General features: G+C 34.4%; 1 protein-coding gene across 9 annotated transcripts in view; it reads left to right on the forward strand.

Annotated features, from left to right (window-relative positions):
• The window catches only part of LOC149789081 (uncharacterized), a 209,356-nt gene that overhangs the window by 130,546 nt on the left and 55,850 nt on the right, over positions 1–22,960 (forward strand). For 8 of the 9 annotated variants that reach the window (XR_016424299.1, XR_016424303.1, XR_016424304.1 and 5 more), the window contains 4 exons: positions 4,415–4,480; positions 6,255–6,317; positions 9,133–9,294; positions 9,407–9,469. Coding sequence is in view for 1 of the 9 variants with exons in the window: in XM_089975266.1 (XP_089831392.1) it covers positions 4,415–4,480; positions 6,255–6,317; positions 9,133–9,294; positions 9,407–9,469 (354 nt within the window). In the remaining 8 variants the exon portion in view is untranslated. The remainder of the gene's footprint in view (positions 1–4,414; positions 4,481–6,254; positions 6,318–9,132; positions 9,295–9,406; positions 9,470–22,960) is intronic. The other variant, XR_016424302.1, reaches the window with a different exon arrangement.

Genomic DNA, 22,960 nt, shown 5'->3' on the forward strand with positions numbered 1-22,960 from the left:
TCAACATTTAAAGTAATGAATCTAGTAGAATGTGTCAACATTTAAAGTAATGAATATAGTAGGATGTGTTAACATTTAATGTAATAAATCTAGTAGTATGTGTCAACATTTAATGTAATGAATCTAGTAGGATTTGTCAACATTTAATGTAATGAATCTAGAAGGATGTGTCAACATTTAATGTAATAAATCTAGTAGGATGTGTCAACATTTAAAGTAATGAATATAGTATGATGTGTCAACATTTAAAGTAATGAATATAGTAGGATTTGTCAACATTTAATGGAATGAATCTAGTAGGCTGTGTCAACATTTAAAGTAATGAATCTAGTAGGATTTGTCAACATTTAAAGTAATGAATCTAGTAGAATGTGTCAACATTTAAAGTAATGAATATAGTAGGATGTGTTAACATTTAATGTAATAAATCTAGTAGTATGTGTCAACATTTAATGTAATGAATCTAGTAGGATTTGTCAACATTTAATGTAATGAATCTAGTAGGATGTGTCAACATTTAATGTAATAAATCTAGTAGGATGTGTCAACATTTAAAGTAATGAATATAGTATGATGTGTCAACATTTAAAGTAATGAATATAGTAGGATTTGTCAACATTTAAAGTAATGAATCTATTAGGATGTGTCAACATTTAAAGTAATGAATCTAGTAGGATTTGTCAACATTTAATGTAATGAATCTATTAGGATTTGTCAACATTTAATGTAATAAATCTAGTAGTATGTGTCAACATTTAATGTAATGAATCTAGTAGGATGTGTCAACATTTAATGCAATAAATCTAGTAGGATGTGTCAACATTTAATGTAATAAATCTAGTAGGATGTGTCAACATTTAAGGTAATAAATCTAGTAGGATTTGTAAACATTTAATGTAATAAATCTAGTAGGATGTGTCAACATTTAATGGAATGAATCTAGTAGGCTGTGTCAACATTTAAAGTAATGAATATAGTATGATGTGTCAACATTTAAAGTAATGAATATAGTAGGATTTGTCAACATTTAAAGTAATGAATCTATTAGGATGTGTCAACATTTAAAGTAATGAATCTAGTAGGATTTGTCAACATTTAATGTAATGAATCTATTAGGATGTGTCAACATTTAATGGAATGAATCTATTAGGATGTGTCAACATTTAATGTAATAAATCTAGTAGAATGTGTCAACATTTAAAGTAATGAATCTAGTAGGATGTGTCAACATTTAAAGTAATGAATCTATTAGGATGTGTCAATATTTAATGTAATAAATCTAGTAGGATGTGTTAACATTTAATGGAATGAATCTAGTAGGATGTGTCAGCATTGAATGTAATAATTCTAGCATGATTATATATATATATATATATATATATATATATATATATATATATATATATATATTACTCAAACATCATATTCAACATCTCCAATATGCAATAATAGATCACTTTAAACATAGATGTTTTTGCAGTATTTAAATAGTATATGAGCCATTCACCAAATCTTGTTTTATTGCCTCTTTTCATACATTATTATCATATTTGACTTTTTAACGCAGAAGCTGAAAGCCTTGCATGTGCTGATGACTTCAAATCAATATAATTTTTTTGCACTTATCTGATACATGATGATATCTTCCGTGACATGCAAAGTAAGGGCTTCTTGACATAGAAATGCTCTATAAGGCCATCGTAACATGAGAAACATGCTTAATTATCATTTAACAAATCTTGACAATAAACTAAACATAGTATTGTGATTTATTGTAAGACCATAGTAACGTGAGAAACGCATGTAAATCTCATTGAACATATCTGAACAAAGAAGTAGTTGTTGTTGTTGTTGTTGTTGTTGTGGGGTTTAACGCCATTTTTCAGCACGATAGGCTATACATGGCGGCCAGTATTAATGGTGGAGGAAGAACCCGGAAAACCCCGGAAAGAACCACCGACCCACGAGAAGCTACTGGCAGGCTTTCTCACATGCCCACATTGCAAAGAAGTTGTTAATACACTGTATGGGTCAGCAGAAATCAACGAATATCTAGCTTTGGGGATGGTATCTATTATGCAATAAATGTGATTAATGTAAAACCTTAGATGAGTGCTTACAAATCAGTGCAATAAAGGATCAATCCTTTAAGGGTCACAGGAAATACACACATATCCATTTTTGGGACCAGATATATTACCCAGTAAATATCATTAATCTTAAAATCACTAAGTCTAGTACAGTGTATCAGAATTTAAAAATAATGATTCTAGCAGTGGGTCTCATAAAGTGTGTCAGTATTTAAAAATAATTATTCTAGCGATGAGTCTAGCACAGTGTTTCAACATTTAATGTACTGATTCTAGCAATGAGTCTAGCACAGTGTTTCAACATTTAATGTACTGATTCTAGCGATGAGTCTAGCACAGTGTTTCAACATTTAATGCAGTGATTCTAGCAATGAGTCTAGCACAGTGTGTCTACATTTAATGTACTGATTCTAGCAATGAGTCTAGCACAGTGTGTCTACATTTAATGTACTGATTCTAGCGATGAGTCTAGCACAGTGTGTCAACATTTAATGTACTGATTCTAGCGATGAGTCTAGCACAGTGTTTCAACATTTAATGTACTGATTCTAGCAATGAGTCTAGCACAGTGTGTCTACATTTAATGTACTGATTCTAGCGATGAGTCTAGCACAGTGTTTCAACATTTAATGTACTGATTCTAGCGATGAGTCTAGCACAGTGTGTCTACATTTAATGTACTGATTCTAGCAATGAGTCTAGCACAGTGTGTCAACATTTAATGTACTGATTCTAGCAATGAGTCTAGCACAGTGTGTCAACATTTAATGTACTGATTCTAGCGATGAGTCTAGCACAGTGTGTCAACATTTAATGTACTGATTCTAGCAATGAGTCTAGCACAGTGTGTCAACATTTAATGTACTGATTCTAGCAATGAGTCTAGCACAGTGTGTCAACATTTAATGTACTGATTCTAGCGATGAGTCTAGCACAGTGTGTCAACATTTAATGTACTGATTCTAGCAATGAGTCTAGCACAGTGTGTCAACATTTAATGTACTGATTCTAGCAATGAGTCTAGCACAGTGTGTCAACATTTAATGTACTGATTCTAGCAATGAGTCTAGCACAGTGTTTCAACATTTAATGTAACAATTCTAGCAATTAGTCTAGTATGATGTGTTAGCATTTATTGTACTGATTCTTTCAACGAGTCTAGTTTGATGTGTCAACATTTAATGTAATGATTCTAGCATTTAGTCTAGTATGATGTGTCAACATCTAATGTACGTATTTTGACGGCTTGCCTAAAGTAGTTTTCATAGCTCGTCTGCTTACAGATATATTTTGTTTTATAACTTCATTAATCTTTTACCCATGTACATTTTTGTTACATTGTTTTTCCATCACCTGCTGTGTATTGATTTTTTTAATAAATTTTGCTGGTTTGCTTTTCATAATCAACAAGTAGATTGGTATTACATTTTGGTAAAAACTCAGGAAACTTTTTAAAAAATATTAAACATATTAAGCTGCCTGTATATTTATACTCTTGTATTGTTAGGAACAAACAAAGTAGATGGAAGCATTATAATTAGATGGTAATCTTCAGCAGTAATAAAAGTAGAAGATTTATAGGGGTTTTTTTTCTCCCAATGAAATGTATTGATTTTTGTTCTGAAATGCTATAAATCAATGAAATGTATTGATTTTTGTTCTGAAATGCTATAAATCAATGAAATGTATTGATTTTATTCTGAAATGCTATAAATCAATTAAATGTATTCATTTTTGTTCTGAAATGCTATAAATCAATGAAATGTATTGAGTTTTATTCTGAAATGCTATAATCAATGAAATGTATTGATTTTTATTCTGAAATGCTATAAATCAATGAAATGTGTTGATTTTTATTCTGATATGCTATAAATCAGTGTTCTCGTTAAATAATGGTATAATTCCTCTCACCAGTTGGGTTGTATGTTTTTTGTTCAGTGTATGTAGCAACTATTGCAGCCTTTAATAACCAAGTGAATCTAAAATGATTAGATCATTTTTTTTAAATAAAAAAAACAACTTGAGGTCTAATCAGGATTAGTGTTTGTCAAAGAGAACAAATAATACCATTTAGTTTCCTAGAGAGGCATGTTGACTTTAATTGAACTATACTTTAAAATATAATCACTTTGAATTGTGTACCTGTTGCATGTTAGGCTTGAAAGTTTTTCCCATTGACTTTATATAGATACAGCCTTTTTCCAGAATGCAAACTAAACATAATATGGTGCAGCATGTTGATTGAGAGCATGGTGTCAGTTAAGCACTTTTAACATTTTTGCATCGTCACCTGCACTTCATTTCCATTTCCTTTGTTTGCGCAGAAAAATTAAAGCTGTCCGATTTGCATATGAACCAAATGGTGGAAAACACTATGGCAGACTTGAACAGTAAGTGTGTTGCTTTGTTTCACTGCTTTCATTCCTTCCTTGGGTGATTGGTGACTTCTTTTTCAGGCTGGGTTTGATATCTCAGAGTTTATGCCTGTCATATCTGTATGACTGCTTAGAACCAAAATCTGGTTCACATTTGAAATCAATTTTGTTGAAAAAACCTGGGTAATTGTTACTCAAGTAAGAAAAAATTAATTCTTTGAAGTAAGGAAGAAATTGGCAGATATGAAGTGCTGTATTTACAGTATTTAACTGTCGACTTTGAACCATTTCATTAAAAATAATTCATGTATAAATGTCAACATTCAGTGGAATGAATCTAGTAGGATTTGTCAACACAAACAAGCAAGATCAGCATTATAAGTATATTTATGTTGATCACTTTCAAATTGCAGATTTAATTTTAATTTATCAGCAATGGTTCCTGACCTGCAAAACAATCACCTCAACTTCTCATCATTCAGAATGCCAGCTTTTAACCATTCCTACAAATTTCTTTTTAATCCTAACTGCCTATGTCAGTAGCTATCTAACATTTAAAGCTTTTATAGATGGTAAACTTCTTTACAGGCTACTTCTGACAAATTGTGATAGAGTTTATTAATTAATGTTCTCCAGGTTTGCTAGCTAAGGACAGTTGATAAGCATATAATAGGTTAGGTTTGCTAGCTAAGGACAGTTGATAAGCATATAATAGGTTAGGTTTGCTAGATAAGGACAGTTGATAAGCATATAATAGGTTATACCAAATATGGCTGGGGAAAAAACATTAGTTGTAGACCATGAAAGAAAATTAGTCTGTCTATTGTCTTCCATAAAACAACTATAAGATTCAAACAAATGAAAATTTGAAGTTTTTAAATGAATCAGTCTTAGTTAATTATAGTTAAAAAATATTGCTCAGTTTTTGAATGCCAGCTTGCTTGTTCAGTTGCTTAAATTGTGTTTCTTATTTTCTTACTTTATCTTTAATCTCCTCTGAATATTTTTTTATGATGTCAAGAATTCAAAGCTTCAGGCTTCCCTATATCACATTGGCCCCAAAGTTAACAATACTGACAGAAGGTACCATCATCTTTTGGCTCTTATTGGTCCTGAATATTAAGGAATGATTGCTGTCTTATTTATTTCTCTTGTCCCTTCTTCTGTTTTCATAAGAGCATGAAACATGATTTTATTCATCTAGTCTTTTTTCCATGGTTCCATTTTCATGTCCTTTCTGCTAATCTGAAGATAATTGGATAAAGGGAAGTAACTGATACATTTATGAATATTACACAGTATTCAGAATCCTCTCTTCAAGACCATGGTCAGAGGGCATTTGATGAAAAATAATATCGCTTTCTTTCTACATGCCATCTTTTATCAGTATCAACAGGAGACAGCTAACAAATGACCGGATTAAGGTAAGGTCAGGTGTGTTGGCACATATCTACCAGAATCTTTTATTATGGAAGATACAGGCAGCTAACCCAATTTTTAATTTCTGTATTTTCCTGTCTAAAGGATGAAAATGTCCACCTCTTGCAAAAACACCTGTTGATGTGATCTGCATTTTTCATTTATTTTGATTATTCACTTTGATTAGCTTGTGTTTCAGTAACAGATCTGGAATCATTATGTATTGAATGGGATTTGCTATATACACTGGTAGATGTGTTTTATCAATAGTTGAGATGATGGCATTGTAAATCTGTCCATCTCAGTGTTTTTTGTTTTTTTCTTTCTCTAACATGATGCTTTTCATGCTGTTTTCTGTTTATTTTCACAGTTCAGCTTAAAGAGTCAAGGAAACAAATTGACAGCAGTAATGATTTAATAAAAAGTTTACAAAGTAAGTACATACTTATAGATTTACCAATAATTCTTATATGATAACCCCTTGTCCCACTTTTATACAATTTTGTTAAGTATTTTCTAAAATTGCATTGTCTGATAATAAACTTATCACCCACTTTCTTAAAAGATTTACAAGGTTGATCATAGGCTTATCACAGAATAAATACTGTAAAGAGAAAATGACAGGTTGATTTAGCCTTACCACATCACTGATACTATGACATCAATAAAATGAAAATACAGGCCTTTTTTTTAACTTTCATAAAGCACATTTCTTGTAGGTCAAAAGTATTTAAGGGTGCATGTTTTGGAATTCCCCAACCTCCCCCCACTCCTGTTAGAATAAAGTGCAGTAAGGCATCTCGAGTGAATTTTTATGTAATTAATGCATTTTTGTGACAGTCTGGTGTAAAATCTTCTGCCACATGAGCAGTGATTTTCAGAATCAACGTGTTTTCCTAGTGTTCTGGTCCAAATTGAAACCAGTTTTGACGAATAGGAAAACAATATTTTTAATCATAATATTTGTATCTGGGATCAACTGATGTTCAGGTCCCTAACCTAGCCTTGGGCAGTTTGTTTGCTGACGGTGTATAAAGATTGTTTTGATGCATGTTGTTGTCTCTAGGTGAGTAAGGTGTTACTTGTTAATAATATAACTTGTGAGATTTCATTGTGTTACATATTTGGAAATAAAAGGCACTCATCAATAATGATTTCATTAAAAGAATGGTTGATGAAACAAAAATATAACACCCACTTGCTGTGTTTATGATATCTTGTGGTAATTAATGGGAGACTGGTAACTAGATACTGCTTGGACAGCAACTAAATAAAAAAACATGTTCTCAATCTCAAAGTTGGCCTGTTAAATATTTTGATGTGTGTTGGTGATTTCATGGTGACAAGATAATAATTGTGATGTGTAATGATTAATTAGTATTCATACATCTTTCAGTTGTGAATATAAATTTTAGTTATCATAGAGTCTAGCTTTCATTATTCTAGATGTAGTTAATGAAATGAGTCTACTATCTTATTTAGGCAAGAAAAGGAAACTTGGGGAAGTTTTTAGCTAACTTGTTTTACACAGCAGTAGTGATCCAAACTGTGCAAGAAAATTTCCATCTTCATGGATTAATAAGTACCCATGGCTAGAACCTGAGTCTCTCTCTCTCTCTCTCCCTGCGTGGCAGTGTGGTCTAAAGTGCTCTCCATTACGGATCACTGCCATCTCATCTCTGTCTGCATGGGTTCGAGTCTAGGATTTGGCCAATGTGGGTATGTGAGAAAGCTTGCCAGTAGCTTCTCGTGGGTCGATGGTTCTTCCCAGGGGTTTTCCGGGTTCTTCCTCCACCATTAATACTGGCCGCCATACATAGCCTATCATGTGCTGAAAAATGGTGTTAAACCCTACAACAACAACAACAACAACAACTCTCTCTCTCTTGACTTTAAAAAAAAAAATTAATTCCTTTATATTGGTCAGATATGTTGCAGAATACTCCCTGTTATTGCAGAATACTCGCATATTAACTGCAGCAAAAAATAAGCCATCAGTAATATCCATCTTCACACAATCAACATCAAATGTAGATAATGTTTCATGTGCCAAGACTGCCAACTTTATAGCCAGTAATAATCGCCCATTTTTCAGGTCTAGTCAAAATGATGTTTCATGACTAGAAAATAACACAAATTTTCTGATGCAAATGGACAAAAACTACTCAGTAACTATTTAATTATCAATAAGAAGTAATAACGATAATTTGATAAAATCTCATTGTTGTGAGTGATCAGCTGTTGAATGCAACCAATGACCTAGATTTTAGATATAATTTGCATTGAACACTACTGTGAATTACTGCACCACAAAAATGTTAAAAACACCACAGGACTTGATTTCATCCCTTGTAAACATGAATGTAAACTAAACTGAAGTACATGTCACTAACAGCTATTGTAATCCATAATACCTGAGTTTAACAATGTGTTTGTCTTCTTCTGTAATACTAGCAAATGAAATTCATTTTTGCAGATTGTCATTTTTAAATAGAGGTTGCAGTGATGATAATGATGATAACTAGGTGTCAGCAAAATTAGGTTTAACGTTAAAAAGGGTGTGATGGTACCTGTAGATGGCCGTCTTTTTTGCATAAATCATGAGCCTGCCACTTACAGACAGCACAGAAGATGGAAAGGAAGAAAATTATCAACATTTTAGGTGCTGGGACCAAGTAATGGGTATAAAGCACAATATTTCTATGCTGGCATTTATATAGTGATTATATATTTGTGATTGTTGTGCATAAGTGGGAACTGACATCTGGATCAATCCACTGTGTTGTTTACATAAATATTTGCACCATCAGACCTTTTTTTTACTTGCAGTGTATAATTCAGGAATTATGTTTTATCATTATACAGACAAGTCTTGTGGTTGAGCATTTGGGAATATTAATGGCGATTTGTTATGCTTTGGACAGCCTGGCACACATTTTTATGCTTTGGACAGCCAGGCACACCTTTCATGCTTTGGACAACCAGGCACACCTTTCATGTTTTGGACAGCCTGGCACACACTTTATGCTTTGGACAGCCTGGCACACACTTAATGCTTAGGACAGCCTGGCACACATTTGTATGCTTTGGACAGCCTGGCACATATTTTTATGCTTTGGACAGCAGGAACACCTTTTATGCTTTGGACAGCCTGGCACACACTTTATGCTTTGGACAGCCTGGCACACACTTTATGCTTGGGACAGTACATATGAAGGCAGTTACATTCTTTATTTTGTGCATTACAGATCAAGTTCAAGAACTGGAAGCTGAACTCGCTATGTACAAGATTCCACAATTAGAAAAGTCCCTAAATGCAACACTTGTTCAAAGTGCCCCTCCAGATGATTTTGATGGCAGGATTGCCAGCATAAATCACATTAACAGCCAAGCAGATGATGATCTAGAAGGTGAGACCTCCTTTATGTTATCGTAACACCTTCAGTAATATACATTTACTGACGTATCAAAATTTGTGAACTGATTATTTTTTTAAGAGTTGCTCAAACTTTTTTTTTTCAGCACTTTTAAGAGAGGCTAGAGAATTGCAAAAGAAAGCTGAAATTGAGCTCTCCAAAAGTAGAAGTAAGTACATGTCATATTTTTGTCTTGTCATTGTGCATTTGGTTCAACAGAAATTCCAAAAATTATTGTTTAAGCTCTGTACAGTTGTTTTGAATTTGAATATAATCTCTTTATATGAAACCCCATATTTTGTGTTGTAGACATATGAATACTGATATATTCTGTTAAATACAAGAGACTCAGTGTATGATGATAACATTTTGTTTGTAATCTGACAGAATAAATTGTGTTACAGAGTTTGCTGCAGTTGTTTTGGCACCCAAGAACTCTGGTATCTGATGCAAACTACCCTACCCACCCACCTGCCTGTCTCCCCCCCCCCACGTGCCTGCCCCCCCCCCCCCCCCCCCCCCCCGTTAAACACTATCGAGTAGATCCTAAATGAAAATGGTTCTGATCTGACATCCAACATGACTGCAGTGGTCCCCCTCTTGAACAACCCCCAACCAACAGCCAACTGCTTTTATGGCCAGAATCCCTTGGCACTGATGAGCTTCATTCAAAAGTACCTGCCACCACTATAATCAGTGGCCATCATATTAGTACAAAATGTAAAATGTCCACCTCACAAGTGGCCACAGTTTATTTTAAATGTGTCCAGAACCAGTAATTAATTTATATCATAAGGTAAGTAATCCAATTATCTCTACCAGTACCTCTCTCCCAATGTTTGGTTTCCATTACTGAAAGAAGTGTTGGACAAAGTACTCGACATCATCGGGGGTAAGGGGTGGACTTGTTGAACAATTTTTTGTTGAAAAGACTGAATAAACAATGTCGTAACCGATAAGGAGATTATTCAGCAGCAGTGAGAAAATGGAGCAAATGGAAAGAGAATTATCTGTGTACCAAGATTTAAATGACACTTTTGAATGGTTTTGCAGTGTGCATGACAACAATGCCCTGCTTTCATCAAGAATAAGAAATATTAATGTATGTCCAGTTGAAATAAGTCTTTTCTTAAGTCAAGAAACACTTTTTAATAATTAATGTTACTTTTATATGAAGATATTAAATACTTTGAAGTATGTAGCTTTCTTACTATGTACATTACATATAGATCTCAAAATTTTTTTGTCCCCCTCCGGAAAGGCCACCTCTTTCGCTAGGTTCCAGTGTGATAACCCTATCTACATCTTGACTGATCGAGCAGATGTTTCTGTGCGTCAGGTCTATGAAGAAAGTCACCACATCCAATCAAAATTAAGTTGAAATTTGAATTCTGTTCCTACATGATTGAGACAAAGGGAGCACAAAACTTGAATGGACTCATAAATAAGCAATTTTCCACTGCTGGACAGTGTTTATACAAATACCGTTTGCTCAAATACATCTGTAATGGGGTCTCTCTGATATGTAATCATACATTTAATGCTAAACTTACAAAGCATCCTTTTGAAGTCATAAGTCTACACTACTTTTTGCTTCCTATACACAGTGCACTGCTGTAACACACTGTTGGTTAGATTTCATTGCATTGCATACTAAGGGAGGCAGCTCATGAAATCCAATAGATGTCACTAGGACCAAGCACTAAAATATCTGCTTAATCCACCAAGACCAAGGTGTAGATAGGGTTAACATAGTGGAACCTTGGCTAGCAAAGATGACCTGTCTGATAAGGCCAATTTGCTGGTACAGAAAGGGTGGCCATATAAGAAGGGGACCACTGTACCATCGTTGCATTCTTGTTTCACTACTTCTCTATAATGGATTGCCATATTGATGAGGGGCTGTGACTGAAAGATTTCTTAGGATGTCTAGTTAGTGCTAAATTAAATGGTGTTGATCAGATCACCAGCCATGGTATCCACCTTGAAAATAAAACTACTCCTCGTAAATGAATTGCGATGTCAGCATTGGGGTTTTCACATAAAGACTTTTTTATGGTATGTAGTTGGTCCAAAATGAAAATGGTGCCCATCAGAGATCAAATGTTATGGCCATCTTGAAAATATTGATATTGCTAATTTTCCAAACAGGTGGTCTTAGCAGCATGGGGTTTTAACTAAAAGACATCTCATGATATGTTTTTTGTCCTAAATGAAATTAATGTCATTCAGACCTTCATTATGGCCACCATGGTTTACATTTTTAAAATCTGGTTAACAGATGAATGTATCAGCATTGGGTTTTAGACTTCTTATGGTATGTAGTTCTCCTGAATGGATGGTCATATCAGCATTGGATTTTCACCAAAACACTATGATAGTGTTTAACAAAAGTAATCTATCCATGATTTAGCATTATTTTCATGACAAAGAATTTTTGTTCTGCACTTACATGTATCTCATGAAGATGTTAACTCAAACACATGTATTTCATGAAGATGTTAACTCAAACATAGAAGAAACTAATGTTGTTAAAAGATGTGCAAACTTATCAGGAATAATTGAGATTATTTATTTACTCAGCAGTTAGAAAGAGTATATTGAGGGAAGAAACTAACTTACCATGGATTCATGTAAATTATTTTAGGCTATTAAAACATTAGACTTTTTCAAGGACCCTTGTTTTGATTTTCTATTTGATGTTGTTGTTGTTGTTGTGGGGTTTAATGCCATTTTTCAACACATGATAGGCTATACATGGTGGCCAGTATTAATGGTGGAGGAAGAACCCGGAAAGAACCACCGACACACAAGAAGCTACTGGCATGCGTTCTCACGTACCTACATTGGCTGAATCCGGGACTAGAACCCACGCCGACAGAGGTTAGATGGCAGTGATACGTAATGTAGAGCGCTTTAGACCACTCGGGGCCCCTTTTCTATTTGAAATTTATTGTTTGGAAAACCTTATATTTTTCAGAAGACACAACTATGATTCCTTCTCAGCTTGGAGTAGTCATTTATTGAGCTGAAAATTATCTACTGTTGTGTAAAAATCAACAAGTGAAGTTACTGTATCATGTACCCCCTGGTGAGAAGTAGTGTAAAAATCAACAATTGCCATTACTGTATATGTACCCTCTGGTGAGAAGTCGTGTAAAAATCAACAATTGCCATTAATGTATCATTTACCCGTTGGTGAGAAGTAGTGTAAAAATCAACAATTGCCATTACTGTATCATGCACCCCTTGGTGAGAAGTAGTGTAAAAATCAACAAGTGAAGTTACTGTATCATGTACCTCTTGGTGAGAAGTAGTGTAAAAATCAACAATTGCCATTACTGTATATGTACCCTCTGGTGAGAAGTAGTGTAAAAATCAACAATTGCCATTACTGTATCATGTACCCCCTGGTGAGAAGTAGTGTAAAAATCAACAATTGCCATTACTGTATATGTAGCCTCTGGTGAGAAGTAGTGTAAAAATCAACAATTGCCATTACTGTATCATGTACCCCTTGGTGAGAAGTAGTGTAAAAATCAACAATTGCCATTACTGTATCATGCACCCCTTGGTGAGAAGTAGTGTAAAAATCAACAAGTGAAGTTACTGTATCATGTACCTCTTGGTGAGAAGTAGTGTGAGTTCTTGGGCAAGGCACTTTACCTCTATCACCTCAGCAGTAAATAGCCTACTTGTGTTGCCGTGATGTACAACACTGAACCAGACCAAGCCGAACTTACATCAGATAAATTTCATTCATAATATGCCATGTTTCTGTTCTTGAAAATCTTCCTCTGTACTTATTCTGACTGTGCAGTAACTTTAATTAATACAAGATACTGACAACTTTTATTGCATTTAAAATGAAGCAATATGATGGAAGACAAAATACCATGAATATGGTGTATATTCATTATTGTTTCCTTTGCAACGAATTTGAAATGAAAAGACCTGAAAATAATTAGAAAAATACTACCCATCTCATGCAAGTATTTGAGTGTCCTGACACATGCACTTGCTTTCAATAAAGAGGACAATATTCTCTATGTTGGCTCTGACTAGGCTATCAGACAGGAGTCATGTTCTTTTCAAATCTTGGCTTCCAATTACTAACTGGGGGATTGAATATTTAGCTTAGAGCTGGAACATAGCATCCTGATAAAAGGAAAGCAGTGCAACAGTAACAGGTAAATATTATATTTCCCCCAACCAACCCCAAAATACATCTTTTTAATCCTTTGATGATTAATCTGACTGACAATAAAAAGAAGGTATCTATCATTATTGTCACTGTTATTTCATGAGGACTATACCTACTTGAAAAGTTCTACATTGTTGATTTTAAGAATCATTATTCCAGTAAATGGACCATATCTTTTTAATATGCCATCAATCTTCATGAAGAAAATTAAGGTCCTATGTGAAAATACATGTTGTGCTAATCTGACATCCTATAAGGCAGCCATCTTGAAGATCTTACTCTTCCTGAATATTATAATGGGATTTTCACCAGAAGACTTCTTATGATGTTTAGACAGTCATATTATAATGTTCTCGTGGGTCGGTGGTTCTTTCCGGGGTTTTCCTGGGTTCTTCCTTCACCATTAATACTGGCCGCCATGTATAGCCTATCGTTTGCCGAAAAATGGTGTTAAACCCTACCACAACAACAACATCAACATATTATAATGTGATTTTCACCAGAACACTTCTTATGATGTTTAGACAATCATATTATAATGGGATTTTCACCAGAAAGCTTTCTTATGATGTTTAGACAGTCATATTATAATGGGATTTTCACCAGAAGACTTGGGGCCCCGAGTGGCCGAGTGGTCTAAAGCGCTCTTCGTTACGGATCACTGCCATCTCACCTCTGTCTGCGGCGGTTCGAGTCTAAGATTCAGCCAATGTGGGTATGTGAGAAAGCTTGCCAGTAGCTTCTCGAGGGTCGGTGGTTCTTTCCGGCGTTTTCCCGGGTTCTTCCTCCACCATTAATACTGGCCACCATGTATAGCCTATCTTGTGCTGAAAAATGGCGTTAAACCCCACAACAACAAAAATCACCAGAAGACTTCTTATGATGTTTAGACAGTCATATTATAATGGGATTTTCACCAGAAGACTTCTTATCACAGTCATATTATAATGGGATTTTCACCAGAAAGCTTTCTTATGATGTTTAGACAGTCATATTATAATGGGATTTTCACCAGAAGACTTCTTATAATGTCTAGATTCTCATAGATAAAAATGGCCCCACTTGGGCATCAGATATGGCCTGCATGATTGTCATGTTGTAAACCTTGTTTTTGCTTTTCCTCTTGAATGAATGGTTATATCAGTATGTATGATTCACTGAAATACTTTGTATGATGTCCAGTTCTTCCTTAATGAAAATGGTGCCAATTTGATATCCAATATGGCCACAATTGCAGCCATCTTGAAAAATCTTGTTACCATGTCTGTTCCAGAATGTATAGTCATATTAACAGGATATTTTTTTCATAAGACTACTTATGATGATTAGTTGGACCTAAACGCAAATGATTCCCATCTGAACTCGAATGTGAACATATTCTTGATTTTATCACTGATTCTCCTGAATGGATAGTCATGTCAGCATGTGGTTTTCACCGAAAGTCTTCTTAAGGTGTCTAGTTTATCCTGAATGGATAGTCATGTCAGCATGTGGTTTTCACCGAAAGTCTTCTAAAGGTGTCTAGTTTATCCTGAATGGATAGTCATATCAGCATGTGGTTTTCACCGAAAGTCTTCTAAAGGTGTCTAGTTTATCCTGAATGGATAGTCATGTCAGCATGTAGTTTTCACCGAAAGTCTTCTAAAGGTGTCTAGTTTATCCTGAATGGATAGTCATGTCAGCATGTGGTTTTCACCGAAAGTCTTCTAAAGGTGTCTAGTTTATCCTGAATGGATAGTCATGTCAGCATGTGGTTTTCACTGAAAGTCTTCTAAAGGTGTCTAGTTTATCCTGAATGGATAGTCATGTCAGCATGTGGTTTTCACCGAAAGTCTTCTAAAGGTGTCTAGTTTATCCTGAATGGATAGTAATGTCAGCATGTGGGTTTTCACCAAAAGTCTAAAGGTATCTAGTTTATCCTGAATGAAAATCTTTGATCCAGTATGGCTGTCTTAGCAACTAATTTGAAAACCTTATCACTCAAGATTACCAGAGATGGTTTCAAACACTCACCAATTAAAAATGAACAAATTGTCTTATCTTGAATTCCTGGAAATTCATTTCAGACAATAGAGCATGAAACCCATCAAGTTACTTTGGAATAGGCACATAAGTAGAGCCAGATATGTATCATTTCTACTTATGTATTGGAATGATTATGAAAATCAGTAAGTATCAAATTTGCACCAACAGAATCCTTTTGTATGGTTGGGACAATGTGAGGACTTCCAAATGGTTATACTTATCTCACCTGTTCATAATCTTCAAAAATAAGAGAAAATATTGAAACTGATCCAGTTTAGTTTTCATGTCTATCTTGAGGAGTTGTGTTTGATAAAGATTAGGGTCTGACCCAACCATAGGCAAGACAGTGTGGATCTGAAAGGACTCTTATGTTACACCATTGTCTGTGTATTGTGTTTAAGGCCTGATTTCAAGGTTGTACAAGTTGTCTGTGTATTGTGTTCAAGGCCTGATTTCAAGGTTGTACAAGTTGTCTGTGTATTGTGTTCAAGGCCTGATTTCAAGGTTGTACAAGTTGTCTGTGTATTGTGTTCAAAGCCTGATTTCAAGGTTGTACAAGTTGTCTGTGTATTGTGTTCAGGGACAGATTTCACGGTTGTACAAGTTGTCTGTGTATTGTGTTCAAGGCCTGATTTCGAGGTCGTACAAGTTGTCTGTGTATTGTGTTCAAGGACAGATTTCACGGTTGTACAAGTTGTCTGTATTGTGTTCAAGGCCTGATTTCAAGGTTGTACAAGTTCATGATAAAGAACATGAAGGGAAATTAGAAAGTATGGAATTTGCATGTGTTCTGACCCACTGGAGTTTGAGTGATTTTTACACGCAAGGTATGATGGGAAGTTTTATTCTATTCCTAGACAATATCCTAATTCAAATTAGGACGATTTTTGATTTCACATTGTTCTTGTTCACATCATGTAGCTAGTAAGTGATTACTTTACAACTAAATTCTAAATACTATCCATGTAATGACCAGCAAGAAATATTTTTCACAGACTTTTGAGAAAAAACATTATTTTATTAATATTTGTTCTGTCATTCTCACTATACCATGAAATAATACTTTTTGTCAATGGAAACTTGTTCAAACTTTTATAACAATTATTTTGATTCACTCTATGACAACCAGACCTGTGTCCTAAAAAAACTGAACCTAAACAACTAAATATATGGTGGACTCTTTTACAGGGACATCATTCATTCATTCATACTGATATGAAATGGTAATTAGGACTGGATTTTATGTATTGAATAATATTAGTAATTAATGTTAATTGCAGAGTAACAGAAGGCTAGCCTAATATGCTGTGATAGAACTCTGTAAAACATCAGTGATTCTGTACAACATCAGTGAATCTGTACAACATCAGTGACTTTGGACAATTTAATATTGCTTCAAGCTTTGAGTCATGATTTACCAGAACATGAACAATTTGATGGAGGACTCTCCATTTTCTAGGATTAAGATAACCATGCCTTCTTATCTGCAAAGTGTTTTACAAATAAATAAATAAATCAATGAAACCATGGAATGAACTTACATAGACCCAGAACTTCCATATAATAATACACTGTTATATATAGTAATTGTTATCACTGCCTTGTGGATAAGGTCCAAATGACTAGTGTTAAGAGTTTTGTGATTGGAGTTGATATGATCCAAATGACTAGTGTTAAGAGTTTTGTGATTGGACTGGTGTAGGATCCAAGGAATAGTTTTAAGAGTTTTGTGACCTGAGTGTGGATATGATCCAAATGACTAGTGTTAAGAGTTTTGTGATTGGAGTGGATATAAGCCAAATGACTAGAGTTTTGTGATTGGACTGGTGTAGGATCCAAGGAATAGTTTTAAGAGTTTTGTGACCTGAGTGTGAATATGATCAAAATGACTAGTTTTAAGAGTTTTGTGATTGGATTGTGAATATGATCAAAATGACTAGTGTTAAGAGTTTTGTGATTGGACTGGTGTAAGATCAAAATGACTAGTTTTAAGAGTTGTGTGATTGGAGTGGATATGATCCAAATGACTGGTATTAAGAGTTTTGTGATTGGAGTGTGGATATGATCCAAATGACTAGTGTTAAGAGTTGTGTGATTGGAGTGGATATAAGCCATATGACTAGTGTTAAGAGTTTTGTGATTGGACTGGTGTAAGATCAAAATGACAAGTGTTAAGAGTTGTGTGAGTAAGGTACAAGCAAACTGAACGTTTTCACCATCCAGAATTCTGAGATGTATTATCAAGATCAGGAATGCAGTTTGCTAGTGACCTAAAAGTACTTGATCAACGCATCCAGGTACTGAAAGAGTTTTAAATATAAACATCCAAAAATAGAATTTGATCATATTAACTCAGCCGAACTTGAAAGTACAATTCATTTATCAAGTATAGCTGAGAAATGAGTACGGTAATCAAAAGTACAATTCAGTTATCAAACATAGAAGAGAAATGAATAAGTATTCATTTTTGTGTAATGAAAATTTTAATCCTAGACTATTACCAATATTGGCAATTCAGAATCCTGCCTTAGAGGTCATTAAATATCCTGCATTTGAATGGTACATTTACTAAATACCAGGTTGATTACTACATATTTTGCATGCCTTTTTCCATGTACACGTTTTAAATCTCATATCAATTAGATATGCTATAGTTGACATTAATTTGGCTTACACCTTACAAATGCATCAAAAAAGACCTTGACATTAGTCATGATACCTTAGTAGACCACTCCAGTAGCTTAGTGGTTAGAGCATCTGCCTCAGATGCAGGAGGACATGGGTTTGATCCCTGGCTGAGTCATACCAAAGACTTACAAAAATGGTGCTAACAGCTGCCTCGCTTGGCGCTCAATATTAAGAGGTTAGTGTTAGGACTGGTCGGCCTGGTGTCACTCTAACCACTAGGCCACTGGAGTGGTTGTTATTAAAGTCATTAAATTTGCATTAAAAATTGTCATTATACATCCTGTTTCTCACGGAGTTCATTGTACTGCGATGCACTTGACCATAATGATCACATCATTTTTAGCTCTGTAAGGATTGATTTTACAAAAGTATGCTATAGGTATATATTAAACCAAGGCATGTTGGTATGTTTCATTGCACATGGTAATCCCATTAATTCTGACACATTATTCCCACCTCCTTTAAAAGGTGACAACTCCAAAGTAACCAAAACCGTCAAAGAATAACAGTTGAAATCTGTTGCCAGATAATGTTGCTTAGATACCGATAATTCTAGATAAAATTAGGTTACACTGTACAGCTAGGACAGCCATAGATCATTGATACTCTCTGTTTATTGGATATAGAGTGAAAATTTCATTTGTTTTTTGCTTCTGCTGCATCTGTTGTGATTTATTAAATAATCTATTACTCTTTCATACAGATGCATGTATCTGTGTATTTTGTCTTTTGAGTGGGCGTGATTGCTTACCATAACATCAGATTGCTATTGATATGACTGCTGTGTTTAAATGTAGTCATAAGCTTTCAAACAACTGGTGCCGATATCTGCCAGCTGTTTTAAAATGAAAATTTACTGACAAATATTCATATTGTTGCCAATTCAGTTGCATGATTTTTTAAAATTGTTTTAAAGCTAGTAAATTTGTAATTTAGATTTAAGTAATGGGGGAGGTCACGTCATACAGCTAATTCAGTTCATGTTATGGGACACTGTAATTAATGTAGGCAGTCAGTAAAAACTTGTTTTCACCTTTAAAATACAAGTGAAGTGGTGTAGTTTGGATTGTGTTTTGTTGTAAGAGATCTTGTTCCCCATTGATAAGCCAGGTAATGGGGTCTTGTTTGATTTATCATAATGCAGGAAGGCATTTAACCTTGACTGAATGAAGATAATCATGAGAGCTAGTTATCAAAAGACCCTACTGATGAATTAATCAGTCAGACATGATAAATACACAATTCTTATTAAACCAAGATTGAATAATAAACAATAATGACATTTTATCTTGTAGTGTTGGGCACATTGGAATGATTTATTTCAGTACAGAAATTGTCATATGTTACTTGGAGACTACAGTACATCTTTGTTGTAAGATCAGGATCAGATCTAAACTCAGCCAAGTATTCATTTATAAATGGTATGTTCATGTGAGATCAAGAGGAGTGAGATTTTACCTGCAGTTTACCTGGCTGTTTCACACTTGAGTGTATCTGATGAGATCATATGTACAATTATAGCTACACGGAAAAGGTGACGATTCATAAAAGTGAATGAAGCAATTGTTACCTAACTGCACTGTAGGAAAATGGTTTTATTTTATAAATGGGAGGTATGAAGAGGAAAAGGGACTTTCTGGAAGGTAATAATGTAATTTTTCTAACATGTGTACAAGTAACCTGGCTGCTATGTAAATTTATAAGGCTGCCTAAATATTTATTGTGCTGACATTAAGAAAGCATTGTATTGAGTAGTGGTCACACATCTATGAAGCAGAGTTGAGCTTTCATGTATGCATCCATATTTGTTACATTCTTATGATGCTCTGGTTATATAACTGTATTTTTCATCCCAGACAGGGACTAAAGGAACATACTTTGAAGCTACAGGAATCAGCTTGGTTTTGTACATTTTATTTATAGCTACATAGGCTTTACATTTTATCACTTAGTCTTGAATTATAAAACATTTGAAGTCATTTCATCTCAGTGAGGAATACATTCATTTTACAAAGTAGGTTGTTGTGACCAATGCAATTCTTTGACTTTATTTTTTTGTGTTGCATTTTAATAATTGCACAGGCACTGGTCATTATAGATTCATTAAAATGGGTAAATGTGTGCATCTCTATATAAGTACCACACTCTTCACACAGTTGTTGGTCACTGACCTGTATTTCTTTCTGTTTCACAGAGTAGTTCATTGTTGTGCTTTCATTGAAATTTGGTAATTGCAGCTTTTGAGTTTTACACTATCATAAAAGTAGTTCACAATATGTATTTCACACTTTACTGAATTTGGTTGTCATTTTGATCCTACGGTCAGATGTCAAGATCAGTGTAATTTATAATAGGAGTTTTTTTGAGCAACTAACCACAGATGCAGTGGCCAATAGTGATTGAACTTCGTGGTCATGAAAGGTCAGAGACTCTTGAGAAATGATATATACAATAAGTTTAGCACCATTTAAGTGAAACATAAAATGTAATGGATAAAACATATACAATTTGTATAAACACAAGAGATACCAAGAAAAGTTAGAACAGGTTTGTCAGAGATTCAGATTTTAAATTTTCTTATATATACTGTTTATTATAGAAATGAATAGTTGAATTTTCTTCAGTCTCACTCATAATTCTTTTTAAAAAATTCACAGATATAGATTTCTATATATAGATATCAGTTGTTGTATTTTAATTAAAGATTTGTGCTCAAATATCAGTCTTGAATTGGTGTTTAGCAACAAAATTTCACAGGAGAATTTCCCTCACAGAAGGAACCTATTAGTGTAGCTGTTAAAAGGTCAGAAGGCATGGTCACACTTGTCTGCAGTTATTTTCTGCTTGACAGGATATGTTTATTATGGCCTCAGGAGACAACCTAATGTGTCATGGCTGTTATTGTTATGTAGTGCTCTTTGAATAAACAAAATATGTCAGTGTATTTGCCCATATAGCATGGTAGTTGCAATTTGATGTTGCTGATAAAAATAGCAGGACAGATAAATCAATCATCTTAACAAATAACAGTTGAAGCAATGAATGTAAGAGGCACTTTGATGAGCCCACATTAACTGGAAGTCAGGTATTCCAGTCATTTACTCCCACCACAGTGGATTCAACATTTGTTATGGTTTTAGGTCATAATTTTAATTTGCTTATATTTTCTAAACCCCCTTGCCATACTTGGCATGAACCACTTTGAGGCTGAGACAATTCCCTTTTGCCTATGCATATTCACCCTATTGACATTGGGGTCAAGGTCAGTCTTAGGAAATCAGCATCAAGGTTGTAGTTCAAATTTTGATTTGCATATAGTTTCTAAACTTATTGGTTGATTCTTTCATACTTGAAATTAATCTTTATTAGGACAAATCATTGATTCTGCAACACACCTTCACCTGGTAGGGGTCAAGGTTATAGTCTTAGACCATTTTTTAACGTGTTGGTTAAATATTTCTTGTTTATATATTTGCTTAACCCTTGATGGATTTGGTTCACACTGGGAATGATTTATTATAAAAGTTGTGACTTCCTCACTTGCCACATTGATCTTGGGGTCAATTTCAGTCATAGAAAATGTATGCTATGATTTTAGTTAAAAAATTTCATTTGAATTTATTTCCAAGACCCCTATGTGGATTTTGTTCATACTTTACATGAATAGCTGTGAAGCTAAGACAAATAATTATGTGACATGCTTACTGTACCATATGGTATTGGGGTCAAAATCACATGTTTTATAGAAATGCTTCAATCATATATTCAAATATGCCAGCCATGGCCAGGTGTTGCAAGATTTTTTACTTTGCAGTATGAACATGCAGCCCTGGCCAGGTGTGACAAGATTGATTACTTTGCAGTATGAGGTGGGGGATGTCTGATTTTTATATTGTTTATGTAGTGAGGTTAATGTATTCTGTTTTGTTGCAAGGGGGAGAAAAGCTTAGAAAATAATACCAGATGTCAAAGATTAGAAAGGAATTTACATTTACATGTTTCTGAAAGTCACTTTGAAACCAAATAATTACAGTCTCACATTGGGATGAGGGAGACCTATAGTATTCACCTCTTTATCTATCCATCTGTCCATCCTTTTCACACTTTTTATAAATACATAGCCAGGCAACCCTTGCACATAATCAGTTGCCATTTAGTTGGTGAAGTTGCCCAGTAAATGCAGTTAAATGTGCCTTTCAAAGGTTTCAGCTTTTCTTGTCCAATTTTTATGAGGTTATTGTCCATTCTCCATCAATTTTAAATTTCCAAACAGCAGATCCTTGTAACCAGTATAGGTTAGGAACTGTTCAGTACATTCTGATGCAGTGTGGTGTATACATCATCTCATAGCCCTTGATATTGTTTGTGTCCCATTATTTTGAATAGAGCTAGGACCTTGACCTTTAGCTTCTTAGCTTCATATGGGGTGTTGACTGTAAGTAACACAGGTCAAGAAGCAGTATGAGCAATGTCTCAGAGACTTATATATGCCTTTATGGGGTTCAGTTTAACAGCTCCTTGTTAGAGTTATCCCCCTTATCAAGTACATTCCCGTCTTCAGATGAAGACTTGAAATGTTGCTTGCAGTCAGCATTGTCAGTCTACTTCATCTTTACATGTGATGTTGCTTCTGTTGATGAGTCCTTGAGATGTTGTATTTCAAGCATTCCATATCATTTGTAGGAGTCCTGTCACCCAAATGCCCATTCTCTAACTTTGTCTTTCCAGTACCAGTTTACTAAT

Source organism: Sinohyriopsis cumingii, chromosome 11, assembly GCF_028554795.1.
Source record: "Sinohyriopsis cumingii isolate HCF-2022 chromosome 11, ASM2855479v2, whole genome shotgun sequence".
Classification (NCBI taxonomy): domain Eukaryota; kingdom Metazoa; phylum Mollusca; class Bivalvia; order Unionida; family Unionidae; genus Sinohyriopsis; species Sinohyriopsis cumingii.